The 12,948-nt window shown below is 58.8% G+C and overlaps 2 protein-coding genes across 3 annotated transcripts in view; both read left to right on the top strand.

Moving 5' to 3' along the window:
- Positions 1 to 24: 24 nt before the first annotated feature.
- ARHGEF25 (Rho guanine nucleotide exchange factor 25) lies at positions 25 to 7,412 on the top strand. Of its 2 annotated transcripts, none has more exons than XM_049625840.1 (16): positions 25 to 455; positions 755 to 869; positions 3,136 to 3,350; positions 3,487 to 3,582; positions 3,657 to 3,733; positions 3,930 to 3,996; positions 4,191 to 4,294; positions 4,482 to 4,551; positions 4,670 to 4,759; positions 4,844 to 4,936; positions 5,124 to 5,174; positions 5,374 to 5,451; positions 5,652 to 5,852; positions 5,997 to 6,177; positions 6,421 to 6,632; positions 6,931 to 7,412. In XM_049625840.1, the coding sequence occupies exons 1-16, from the start codon at positions 357 to 359 to the stop codon at positions 7,039 to 7,041; spliced, it is 1,860 nt and encodes a 619-aa protein (XP_049481797.1). In that variant the 5' UTR covers positions 25 to 356; the 3' UTR covers positions 7,042 to 7,412. The 2 variants fall into 2 exon arrangements, with proteins under 2 accessions (XP_049481797.1, XP_049481799.1); XM_049625842.1 differs by lacking the exon at positions 25 to 455 and adding an exon at positions 1,310 to 2,198 and having other exon boundaries at positions 787 to 869.
- Positions 7,413 to 9,071: 1,659 nt separating this feature from the next.
- Positions 9,072 to 12,948, top strand: part of LOC125919255 (solute carrier family 26 member 10-like) — a 6,816-nt gene continuing 2,939 nt past the window's right edge. The window contains exons 1-8 of the mRNA XM_049625852.1: positions 9,072 to 9,434; positions 9,913 to 10,023; positions 10,589 to 10,746; positions 10,923 to 11,087; positions 11,345 to 11,497; positions 12,227 to 12,309; positions 12,456 to 12,603; positions 12,742 to 12,855. Coding sequence (XP_049481809.1) covers positions 9,092 to 9,434; positions 9,913 to 10,023; positions 10,589 to 10,746; positions 10,923 to 11,087; positions 11,345 to 11,497; positions 12,227 to 12,309; positions 12,456 to 12,603; positions 12,742 to 12,855 — 1,275 coding nt within the window. The 5' untranslated portion in view covers positions 9,072 to 9,091. The remainder of the gene's footprint in view (positions 9,435 to 9,912; positions 10,024 to 10,588; positions 10,747 to 10,922; positions 11,088 to 11,344; positions 11,498 to 12,226; positions 12,310 to 12,455; positions 12,604 to 12,741; positions 12,856 to 12,948) is intronic.

A 12,948-nucleotide genomic window follows, 5' to 3' on the forward strand; every position in this document is an offset into this window, starting at 1 on the left:
TGGGGTGGGGAGCGGAACCTGCTGAGAAGGGGAAGGGGGTGGTGGTCGGGGGGAAATCCCTGTGTATCTCCCCAGTCTCTCTGTCTCCAGAGAGCTTGGGGAGAAGGTATTTAGTGGGCTCCTGACGCTTCCATGTCTGAATCGGGATTTAGAGGGGTTTGTTTGTTGTTGAACTTTGGTTGCAGAGAAAGGAACAACCCTACCCCTTTGAGAAGTTTGGCTGGGATGGGAGTAGGGGCGGAGCCGGGCAGGGGGCGGATTCGGCAGCAGCAACTCCCCGGACGCACGCAGGCCTTGAGCCCCCCAGCTTCCGTGCCCCCTCAGCCCTGAAACTTGGAGCAGGGTAGGGGTCCAGCATGAAGCCCCCGGACCGCCCCGCCCCTGGCCGCACTGACCGGATACTGGGGGTCATGGGGGGCATGCTGCGCGCATGCGCCCTACCTGGGCAGGCGGGGGTAAGAAAGGGGGACCACGGTGGGGTCGGGTATCTTTAGGCGGTTTCAGGAGGTCTGCACCCCACAAATGAATTTACCTGCAAACAGGAATTCTGCAGGGCAGAAATCTGCAGGAATCTAAGAGTTCCAAAAGAGGGCCATAGCCCTGGTCTGGGTGAACCGCTCCCTCCAACCCAGCCTCGGCGACCGTTTTACAACAATGTGGATTTGACAGAAGGAAGAAGGGAAAGCGGGAGGTCAAGTCTGGGCGTGGAGGGCGGTTTCCTTACTACCAATCTTACTACCTTACTACCACACAGCCCCCGAAGAGAAGCCACCTAGGGCCAGGAGGGACCGAGCCACAGTCTGACTGTACCGAGGGGCATCAGAAAGGGGAGCGCGAACGTGAGGTTCCCGCCTGGGCTCCGCTGCCCGGTAAGAAGCTGGGGGTGGGTGGGGCACAGTTTGCGGTCCTGCGCAAAGTGGCGAATTCAAATAATGCTGCGCTTATTAGCATAAAGGTTCGCATCTAATCTGCATGAGACCCATTTAATTGCCAAGACCTCCAGGCTTCTCGCCCTCTAGTCCGCTGTATGTCCCCCACATCAGCTGGTCCCGAGCCCCCGCAGGCGGAGTGTCCCCACGCCCCACCCCTGGCTCGTCGCCAGCCCAGGCTCCAGGACTTCGCCTTAATTGGTGATTAGCCTCAGCTGGAGTCCTAGGGCCTGGAGGAAAGAAGGGTCTGGCGAGAGGGCGGCACCTGGGCGGTGTTCCCCACAGAGCTCCCCATTCACTCATCCCCGAAGTTGGGGAGGGGGCTTGTCTACCCCTGCGCGGCTTGGGACAGTCCCAACACCCAGGACGTCTTCGCACAGATCCAGGCCCATCCGTCCGCTCCCTTCTCCACCGCAGAGGCTGAGGGGCGACCTGGGCAGACCCCGCCGCCCGGCTTAACCCCCACCCAGCGCACCGCAGTCGGGAGCCCGAGAGGCAGGAGGGAGGGGAACCCGAGGCGGGGGAGCCGAGGCTGGAGTGGAGAGGCGGAGGCTGTGGGGACGTGGAGTGGGAACGTGGTGGTGCCTGGGGGAGGGGGATTGGGGCTGGAGCGCGGCACTGGCTGGGGCTGGAGCGGGGAACGGGAGGGAGAGGGCGGAGCTGGGCCGCAGAGGCCCCTCCCCGCGGCGGCACCGCGGCCGGGCCTGTTATTCGGCTCGCCGTTCGGCCCGGACCCGCGCAGCGCCAGTGACTCGGGGAGTCGGCCCCCGCCTTCTCCCTGCCCGGGCCTAGAACCATCCCAAACCCGAGAGGCCGGAGACAGAGCTGGAGAGGCTGCCGCATCCCGGCCCAGCTTCCCCCACCATCCCTCCCCTCCCCGCTGGACATCTGGACCCTGGGCCACGCACCGACTGGGTTCCGGAAACACTCCCCGCCCAGCTCCGCCGCTCGGCCTCGCGCTGCCCGTTCTGCAGAGCCCCCAGCCCTCCTCCAGACCAGACTTCCGCCTACCCCTGGACTCCCCCTCCCTGTTCCCTCCCTCCCCCCCTCCCCCAGCCTGGAGCGGGGTAGGAGGGAGGGGGGGTGCGCGCCCGGCGCCGTCCCCGCCCCGCCCCCCGTGATTCCCCCTGCATGGCCGGCCCGGGTGGGGGGTGCGGGGGGGCCCGGGCGCCATGCGGGGGGGGCACAAGGGGGGTCGCTGTGCCTGTCCCCATGTGATCCGAAAAGTGCTGGCAAAATGCGGCTGCTGCTTCGCCCGGGGGGGACGTGGTGAGTTCGAGGAGGTCGCAACGGCCCAGTGTTGAGTTGGGGCGGGGGGCGGGCCGAGGGTTCAGGACTTCGGATTGCGCTGACCCTAGGGATTTAGAGGCTGGAGACCTGAACCTGTGTTTTCCAGGAAAGTGACTTAATAGATCTCCAAGATCCCGTCTGCCTCCAAATTTTTATCAGTTCAAGTTAAGGAAATCGGGGAAGGGGCAGGAGACTCTGCTCTCTGTTTTGTAGTCAACTGGGTATGAGAAAAACCCATCCACAATCCCCTTGGGCCTAGAACTGCATCTTCCTTAAATCCTTTTGCTGAGAATCTACTTCAGATCTGAAAAGGGCCAGAGGAATGGAGGAATGAGGATGGGGGGTCTAGCAGGGGCTTTATGACAAAGCACAGCTCCTCTGTTCCTGAGCCCAGGGCAGATAGCCCTCACGAGCTCTCCTCACTTGCCCCCTCTATTGGGTTTGTGCATGTGTTGGGGAGATGGGCTGCAGAAGTCTTTTCTTTTTATAGTGATTACTGCAACTGGTGGAGGAGGAGTCTGGGGGTGGCTGATGGGCTTTTAGCTGCCCCCCCCCACCTTCTCAGGGAATGGTCTGTGCCCATTGGAAGGGGGCAGATTGTAGGAGAGCAGATGGCCACCCTCAGCTTCCAGTGTCTGCCCAGATGGCTGCCCCCCCATATCTATGCCATGCTCGGGATATGGGGGAATGGAGGTTTCCAGGCCTTGGGAGCTCAGGTGTTTACTGTCCTTCCTTCCAAGGGTGCCTAGGTGAAATTTTCTAGCCCTGCCAACTCAAATGAGGATGGCAAGAGAGTGGGCCCTGGGGAAGAGGGGCTCAGCATCATGAAGAGGAGCCTCTGGGAGCTCCCTAGGGGCCCTGCATCTGGAGCTAGAGTAATATCTATGGCCCCTTTTCTCCCCCCACTCCCCATTAGAATCCTATTCCATTGCTGGCAGTGAGGGGAGTATCTCAGCTTCAGCTGCTTCGGGTCTGGCTGCCCTCTCTGGCCCCAGCTCTGGCCTCAGCTCTGGCCCCTGTTCCCCGGGCCCCCCAGGGCCAGTCAGTGGCCTGAGAAGATGGTTGGGTCATTCCAAACATTGTCTCAGTGTGGAAACTGAGGCAGACGGTGGCCAGGCTGGACCATATGAGGTGAGCAGGGAGCACCACAGAAGCATGTATGACATCCATGAAGGACACTGGGAGAGAGGGCAGGTTGGGGGCCACTGGTCATTGGGGAGAGGTAGCTACTGTCCATGACCTCTGACACTTGACCTCTGGCTCCCAGAACTGGATGCTGGAACCAGCTCTAGCCACTGGAGAGGAGCTGCCAGAACTGACCCTGCTGACCACATTGTTGGAGGGCCCTGGAGATAAGACACAGGTATGAAGAAATGGATCTGCACAGCTCCCCAAAAGGCATCCATTTGCTTACTCTAGGATGTTCTTTCCTTCCAGCCACCTGAGGAGGAGACCCTATCACAGGCCCCTGAGAGTGAGGAGGAACAGAAGAAGAAGGCTCTGGAAAGGAGTATGTAAGTGTCCCCACACTCTCCCTCCCTTTTGCTCCCTCCCCCCCCCCCCCTGTGCAACTTCCAGAGAACTGTCCCTCACATTTTAGATTTGATACTTGGAATTTCCTCTGAGGTTGGTTGTGGTAATGAAGGAGCTTCTAGTCCAGTAGGGAGGAAGTGGCTAAATCAACCATGTGCACTACTGCTCTCTTCCCAGGTATGTCTTGAGTGAACTGGTAGAGACAGAGAAAATGTATGTGGACGACTTGGGGCAGATTGTGGAGGTAGGTCCCTTTTCTCTTCTCAGCTCTAGCCCAGCCCTTTCCCTCTGCCCAAGGCTAATTTTAGGGGATGCCTTGATACTCCTCTGCCCCACCTTCCCACCACCCCCCTACATCCCAGACTTCTGGTGGGGGAGGGGTTTTTCCTACCAGGGCTGGCCCCTGACGCTCCCGCTCTCACCCCAACCTTCCTACAGGGTTACATGGCCACCATGGCCGCTCAGGGGGTCCCAGAGAGTCTTCGAGGCCGTGACAGGATTGTGTTTGGGAACATCCAGCAAATCTATGAGTGGCATCGAGAGTGAGTGGTGGATTCCTGAGAGTGAGGGGGAAGGGCATAGATGTTTAGTAGTCTCTGTATCCCACCCATGGGCCCACTGTTGCCTGAGGAACGTTTGGAGTGGCTTAATGGCACAGCTAGGGTAGACAGCTCTAAGTTGAGTGGGGTGGGGGTATTTGACCAGCCTTTTCCCTGCCAACCCTTCCAGCTATTTCCTGCAGGAGCTGCAGCGGTGTTTGAAGGATCCTGATTGGCTGGCTCAGCTATTCATCAAACACGTGAGGCTTAAGAGGGTGGGGCCCTGGAGGGGAGGGGCTTGGGAGTGGGTCACAGCTCTCTGGAGAGGGGCTTTCTCTCCGCACCCATCCTGCTCTCCTTAAACTTTACCCCTGTTAGGAGCGCAGGCTGCATATGTACGTGGTGTACTGCCAGAATAAGCCCAAGTCCGAGCACGTGGTGTCAGAGTTTGGGGACAGCTACTTTGAGGTCAGTGGCCGAGGCACCTTGGGGAAAGGGGAACAGAATCATCAGGCTTTCCAGGCTACATAACCACCCAGTCCCTGTCCCCAGGAACTCCGGCAGCAGCTAGGGCACCGCCTGCAGCTCAATGACCTCCTCATCAAACCAGTGCAGAGGATCATGAAATACCAGCTGTTGCTCAAGGTCAGGACCACCTGTTCCCTGGGGGTACCTCTGGTTGGGACAGCCCTTTTCTCGTTCATCTCTTCAGAGTTCCTAAGGTGCCCCCCATACTTCCTGGGCATCCTCACCTGTGCTTTCAAGGGGAGGATGTGAGAGTTTCTGAGGGTGTCCTCAAGACCTCCCTGAGCATTTCTTTTCTACATCTTAGGATTTTCTCAAATATTACAGTAGAGCTGGGATGGATACTGAAGAGCTGGAGGTGAGGACTCCCAGATCTTCCTGGATACTTTTTTTTATCCTTCCAGGATCTTACTGTTTTAGTCTCCTGGGTTCTCCCAGCTCCTTGGGTGGTTTGAGCTGTCTGGCTTTTACGGGGAGGCTGGTTGAGAGGTGAAACATGGTCTGAAGAGGCCTCTTCCTTGACAATGACAATGCTTCTCTCTTCACCTGCGACCCAGCAAGCTGTGGAGGTCATGTGCTTTGTACCCAAGCGCTGCAATGACATGATGACCCTGGGGAGACTTCGGGGGTTTGAGGTATGGGGATAGAACAGGAAACTGGAGGCCCAATGCTCTTCTGCCCCAGTCTGAGTACTTGGGACGTCCTAATGGGGAATTGTCCTCCCCTGGGACTGAGCCCATGGTTGGTTGGGAGTGTCAGGGGAAGGAGGGAGGAACAGAGAGTGTCCCTTTTCTCTTCTCACTTTTTTCTCAAAGCCACCGTCCTTTGGTTCTAGGGGAAACTGACTGCTCAGGGGAAGCTCTTGGGCCAGGACACATTCTGGGTCACAGAGCCTGAGGCTGGCGGCCTGCTCTCCTCCCGGGGTCGAGAGAGACGTGTCTTCCTCTTTGAGCAAATCATCATCTTCAGCGAGGCCCTGGGAGGAGGAGTACGAGGTGGAACGCAGGCTGGATATGTGTACAAGAGCAGCATCAAGGTGGGGAGGAGGCGACAAGGGAGGGGTCTGCCTGGGATAGGGTGAGGCCTCTGAGAGAATGTCTGGTTCTTGGATTTGTTGGAAGGGGCAGGAACCGGAGAGGGCCTAAAGAATTTGGGGGCTGTCTCCTATTTGCCAATCCAGGTGAGCTGCCTGGGACTGGAGGGGAACCTCCAAGGTGACCCTTGCCGCTTTGCACTGACCTCCAGAGGGCCAGAGGGTGGGATCCAGCGCTATGTCCTACAGACTGCAGATCCTGCGGTCAGTCAGGCCTGGATCAAGCAAGTGGCTCAGATCCTGGAAAGCCAGCGGAACTTTCTCAATGGTGAAGCTCTCACCCTCCCTCCCCCACATGTTCCTTCGGCCCTTTGACCTCCTGAATCCCTCCCTCACTGCCTAGTCTCCAATCCCTGCCCTCTGACCCCAGCTTCTCTTCATCTCCCCAGCAATTTATACTGGCTGACAGTTCATGGGAGGAGGGCAAAGTGGGAGGGTGGTCTGGGCAGAGCTCTTAGGGAAAAGGCCTGTCTCTGTTGTAACTCTCCTTCTGTTCCTCTCTTTGCCCCAGCATTGCAGTCACCCATTGAGTATCAGAGAAGGGAGAGTCAGACCAACAGCCTGGGGCGGCCAGGAGGGCTTAGGGTGGGGAGTCCTGGGAGAATCCGGCCTGGAGACCGGGCCCAGGTCAGCACACAAGCACCCATCAACGGCTCTCTCCCCTCCCTGCTGCTGTTGCCCAAAGGGGAGGTGGCCAGAGCCCCCCTGCCCCTGGACACACAGGTATGAGGAATGGAGCACCCCTGTTATAGAATGGGGAGGGCTCCTCTTGTTCTGGGATCCCTAAATTCCCTTCCCCACATATTTCCTTACAACCACCACCTGCCTTTTGTCTGCCCCTTCCTACTGCCCTACTCTTACCCATCCCTCCTCCAGTTCAACCCTGGGAGAGGCTGATGGTCCCGGATCATCTAAGATGCCTGGCAAGAGGAGGTGGCTTGGCTAGGGCATGCACTGAAAAGACAGGAGTGAGGGTGGATTCCGGAACTTTTTTTATCCTCTGACTTGAGTCTTTCCTCAGGCCCTCAGTGACTTCCCCCAAGCTCCTCGTGACTCTCCTCCAGCTCCACCAATCCCAAACACCCCTCCCTGCCAAGCCAGACTTGCCAAGCTGGATGAAGATGAGCTGTAACTGGTGAAGGCCTGGGGTGGTGCTGGCCCGGCCACCCTATTTCCTGAGGAACTTCAGGGCAAACCTTCTGGCACCACCTCAGAATTCCTTCTTGATGTGTCTGGAGAGGGGGCAAGGCTGGGAGTGGTGTTGACTTGGACGAGGATACCTAGACTCAAAAGGACTTCTTTCTGTTTAAGGAATGTAGGTTCCTTCAGCTCCCACCCCTTCTGCATGCATCACAGGTGCCCCCCCAAAAGGAGGATGTGTGGGTGGGTGGGAGGGCTGGGGCAGGGGCCAGGTAAAAATGATTGGTTTTGATTTTGATTTTGTTTCTTTCGGTTTTCTGAAAATAAAGGTTTTGTGATATCACTAAGGCTGCTGTCTCGGCAGAGGGAAGGGGAGCTATGGGAGGGGTTGGTGGGGTGAAGTGAAATGGAGAAACCAGCTGGCGTGTGGACAGTCTGGTGAGAGGAGGACACAGGGTGTAAGAGAAAAGATGTCACTGTCTTTGTACCTGACCGACAGCTGCAGCATCTCACAGTCTAGACCTGGAACTTGGGACCACTGGAAAACCCTAGTTCCTAGATGTATATCTTGCCCTTTCCCCAGCCTTTTTCTCCCATCTCTCCATTCTAGACTCCATTGGGAAGTCCAGTGTGGTCTGACTTCCCACCATTCCCCCAATACCCAGATTCTAAAGCACTAAATGCCCGAGTACCTTTCCTTCTGAGGCCTCCAGGTTCTGCTGAGGGAGAATGGAAAGGTGGAGAGGAGGCTGGGAGCTGTGGCCCTTTTCAGCTTTGGATCTCCTTCTTTTTGCGGTCTGTGAGGTCATAAGGCATATCCATCGTGAGCAGGAAAGGATTCTTCTTCAGGCCACAGACCCAAGATGCAGAGCCCACAGGGGCCTTCACCCTTCCCTACTTCTGGGACAGCCCCTGGGACAGAGAAAGCCAAACACGCCGAGATCCATGTTCAGATGCCCTATCCTGGGTCCGTGGGCATCCGTGTGTCCACTGTGTCCTTTGTCCCCTGGGCTTGGTCACGTGTACTTGGGCTTCCTCAGCAGACAATAGGCTGCTGGGGTGGGAGGGTGAGGAGGAGCAGGAGCCTCCCTGTGGGCCTGAGGTCCCTTTGGCCGACAATGGGGGGAGGGACCTCTAAGGGGGGGGACAGGACGTACAACCCAGATAAGACTTCTGGGGAACAATAGGAGGAATTGAAGAGGGGAGACCCACCCTCCCTGTACCCCACCCCCAGGGCTTTGGGGTCAGGGACTGGGGACCAGAGGGTGATGGGGAGGGGTGCCAAGCATTCTTGTAAATGGAGGAGGGGATGGGGAAAATAGGATTCTGGAGCTCAGAACCTCTGTATCTCTTGAGGGACCACGGGTACATGAGGTGGGTGCATGCCCCTTTTGAACTTAATTTAACCACAAATATAAGTTTTTGAGGACCTACTTTGTACATGTAGCTGCGGCCCAGCTCAGCAGTTTGTGATGCTTCTCTGCCCACAGAGCCTCTTACACTTTCTTGGGGGCAAGCTGTGCCCCGTGAGGATTTGGGTCTGGGGTAGAGGTATGTGTGTGTGGTGTGTGTGGGGGGGGGGGCGGCATCTTCACCTCTTGGGGAGGGGGGATGCAGAGGCTCTGGGAATGACAGGTCACAGCGGCCCAGCCAGCCATCTCCTCCTAAAGGGCCGATGCGAAGGGAGCCGGGAGTGAGGAGGTGGGAATCAAAGGCTTACGAGTGGTAAAAAGTGGGTGTTGGGTGTTGAGAATGCGCTGTCTTTTGGCTTCTGTCTCTGGTCCCTACACCTTTCCACACCCCCTCCTCCGCCCCGCCCTAGCAGGCTCCGGAGCCGGCGACCCCGCCAAGGACATCTGAGGAAACGCCTAACACAGAGACGCCCGCTCCCGAAGCCTTTGCTCTCTCCCGGCCGTTGAAGGTCCCCAAGAGAGGGCGCCCTCCGGGGCTGGATTGGACCCTGCTTCATGGAGGCGGGACTCAGGGCTAGCGGGTGGAGGGCTATTTAAGACTAGGCGGGGTTGGAGGTGGCCAGGGGCAAAATGAGTGGGCTACCGGGCGCCGGGACCAGCCCAGGCCTGGGAGAGGCCTCCGACCTTAAGTTCCCTCTGGGCGCCAAGTTCAGGGAACCTCTCACCGAGGCTCGGTTCCAGCGGCTCTTCGGGGACGCAGAGCAGGCGCCGGAGCTACTCGCGGAGCCTCGCTCGTCCCGACTGTGCAGAGGGTGGAGGCGGTTGACCAGCGCTTGCTCCGGGCCGGGGGCGTGGCGCCTGCTGCGGGCGCGGCTGCCCCCGCTGCGTTGGCTGCCCCACTACCGCTGGCGGGCCTGGCTGCTCGGGGATGCCGTGGCCGGGGTGACCGTGGGCATCGTGCACGTGCCCCAGGGTGAGCGGCCGTAACGCTAGCCTGTCAGCGGCCCAAGCTCGGGGGGGGGGGGGGGACAGGGAGGGGGATGCAGGAGCTGGGCACCTGGGAGCGAGGGCTGGGTTAGGGTGGCCGAGGGTTCGGAGACAAGACCTGAGACCACGTTCTGGGTAAGGACCACGGAGCTGCATCAGATCCCCACCCCCAGCCCCCTTCATTTGCGCAATCCTTCTAGAAGTCTTGGACATGTTCCGGGTCAGGGAACTGGAGAGAAGAACAACCCCTGCCCCCTACTCCCCGGAGGACTGGGCCGACACGGATCTGTGACCTTGTCCGCCCCACAACCTCCCACCTCCCACAGAGGCCTGTTAACCCCTAGGTTCCCTCATGTGGCATGATTCAGCGTCCCCATGCCAGCCTCTAAGAGTGTGGGCGCTAGTCACCTTTCCCCAACCCCACACACAGACCCTGAAGATCATCCCTTTCATTTCTCATACAGGCATGGCTTTTGCCCTCCTGACCTCAGTGCCTCCAGTGTTCGGACTCTACACTTCTTTCTTCCCCGTCCTCATTTACACCTTGTTGGGGACTGGTAGACACCTGTCCACAGGTGAGTAACCCAGTGACTCCTCTCCTTCTCTGTAGGGTGAGAATGGATGGGGGTTTGAGACTTCGGCCCTTGGAAGCTCCTTAGCTCTTATTCCCCTCTTCCCCTCCCCTTCTTCCCTTGCGCCTCTGTGGCTACCCTGCCAGGAACCTCGGACCTAGGCAAAGCTTGCTGCGGGTACCGAGTGGGTGCAGAGAGAAGGGAGTTTCCTCAGAACTTTTCTTCCCCCATGACATTTGGTTTAAATGAACATCTCCCGGACTTGGAAGAGGGAAGAAGAGATGCGCGGTCACCCAAAGGAGCGCGCAGTCCGCGGGCGGTCTGCGGGAGCGGGCAGTGATACAGTTAGAGGGCAGTTTTTGCCCGCCGGTGCGCCCTTCTTTCCTCCCTCACCGCCGGTTCCGGGCTGCTGCACGGGCTCTCGGCCCCATCGTCTTCATCGGAGCAGCAGCCTTCCAGAAGAGCGGGGTCTGACTGCAGCATCCAGGCCCGAGGGCGCGAAGCCCGGACGGTCGCCGCGCCCCAGGCGACACAGCTGGTGATCTCTGCGTTTGTCCCCCGGCCCTAGGAACTTTCGCGGTACTCAGCCTCATGACAGGCTCGGCGGTGGAACGGCTGGTGCCCGAACCCCTCGGGGGTAACCTGAGCGGAATCGAAAGGGAACAGTTGGACGCTCAGCGGGTTGGGTCGGCTGCAGCCTTGGCCTTCGGTAGCGGGGCGCTGATGGTGAGGGAGGACCCTGGGGGATCCACACTGGGGCCGGGGGAACTGGGCCAGGAGAGAGGGAGGGACAAGTGTCATGCGCGGGTCTAGGCGGGAGAGGTGCGCGGAGCAACTGGCGCACTGCGCTCTGGCGAGTCCACTCCTCCTCCTGTAGTGATTGCGCATCTTCTCCCCTGCAGCTGGGCATGTTCGCGCTGCAGCTCGGCGTCCTGTCCACCTTTTTGTCGGAGCCGGTGGTCAAAGCGCTGACCAGCGGGGCCGCGCTGCACGTGCTCGTGTCCCAGCTGCCGAGCCTTTTGGGGTTGCCCCTCCCGCGCCAGATTGGCTGCTTCTCTCTCTTCAAGGTGGGGGTGGAGAACGGCCGAGAAGCGGCTTCTAGCGGTCCTGGGAAGAGGGAAACCGGGAAAGGAAGGACGGCGAGTGGAGGGATAGAGGGTGACGGGGGCGGAGGAAAGGAGATTAGAACCACGTGGCTGAATGAGGGGCGCTGCGGAGACGGAAGCCCTGATGGGAGCCGGGAGGCCTTGCCTTGGCGGGGTGGGTCCGCTCTGAGGGCAGTCGACCCCGGCCCCGGGCCCTCGATCACTTCCCCTGCCCGCAGACGCTGGCCGCTGTGCTGACCGCGCTGCCCCGGAGCAGTCCGGCCGAACTGACCATCTCGGCACTCAGCCTGGCGCTGCTCGTGCCGGTCAAAGAACTGAACGTGAGATTCCGAGACAAGCTACCCACCCCGATCCCGGGGGAAATCGTCATGGTGAGGATGGCTCCCGGGTCGCGGTCTCCTGAACCACACAGAGCTTGCCGGTCGGGTAGGAGCTGGCCGCTGCCGCCCCCTCGTGGAAGGCAGCGAGCTTACAGAAAGAGGTCCTGTGCACACGCGTACTTTTCCAGGCCTCTTCCCAGAACACTGTGACCCTGCAGAATCCCCCACCCACACGGTCCCACTTCTCTGACAGAGCCTCTTCTAGACCTCTTAGAATGCTTTCTTCCTGCTTACAGCGTTCCCTTGAGGTGTCGCTCGCCACAGCACCTCCACTGCTCTCCCCCTACCGGGTCCTTCACTGTAATTCAGTTTCTCTCCCTTCCCACGCCCACCTACATTTCTCTCTCTCTCTCTCCCCCTCCGCCGACTAAATAAGTGTTCCACATCTCCACCCATACGCGGGAGATCCCTAGATCTATCCCAGTGTCCTACTTAGAATGGCTGGGTGTACTTCCTGATATCTACCATCCCTCATGGGAGCGGAGCGCCTCTTACTTCCTCCAGTCCATCTCTTACCACAGCCTCAGGTATACCTCATTCCTTTCCCATTCCCACTCTCCTTCACTCTCAGTCGGCTGTCATCCCAAACATATCCCAACTCCCCCAATTGCTGGGCCCCTGCAAACACCTAATGCCTTTTAATCCTCTCTCATGTGAAGCTTTCCCCGGCCTCTTCCAGGAAGCTCATCTTCTGCCGTGCTCTAATTTGCTCTTTCCCAGGTGCTTCTGGCCTCTGTGCTGTGCTTCACCTCTTCCCTGGACACAAGATACAACGTCCAGATTGTGGGGCTGCTGCCTGGGGGGTAAGAGAGAATCAAGACACCAGCCTGCTATTCTCAGACTGCTCCCACCCACACCTCCTCTTGGCCTGTCCCGCCCTATTTTCTCTTTCTTCCCCATATCCTTCTTATACACAACCCACCCTCACCATGGATCCCTCTCTCTCCAGATTTCCCCAACCCCATCTTCCCGACCTGGCTGAGCTGCCCAGGATTCTGGCTGACTCACTGCCCATCGCACTGGTTACTTTTGCTGTGTCCGCCTCCCTGGCCTCCATCTATGCAGACAAGTATAGCTACACTATTGACTCCAACCAGGTGTGACTTTGACTGAAGACCCCAATTGCATGCATTCAGGAGACAACTCCCTAATCTGATGTCTTCCCTCATCCCCCCCCCCCACCCTGCCCCATGCCTTTGTCTCTCTCTCCTCTTCATCTGACTGCATCCCTCCAGGAGCTCTTGGCACATGGTATCTCCAACCTCATCTCCTCCCTCTTCTCCTGCTTTCCCAACTCTGCCACTTTGGCCACCACCAGCCTACTAGTGGATGCTGGTGGGAACACACAGGTAAGAGCATGTCCTTGGGTGGGAAAGGGGGTGGGTATTAGGTTGGGGTGGTGGTGGAGAAACAGGTGGAAGACTGGTAGTTAGATACCTGGG

Source organism: Panthera uncia, chromosome B4 (genome assembly GCF_023721935.1).
Source record: "Panthera uncia isolate 11264 chromosome B4, Puncia_PCG_1.0, whole genome shotgun sequence".
Classification (NCBI taxonomy): Eukaryota; Metazoa; Chordata; class Mammalia; order Carnivora; family Felidae; genus Panthera; species Panthera uncia.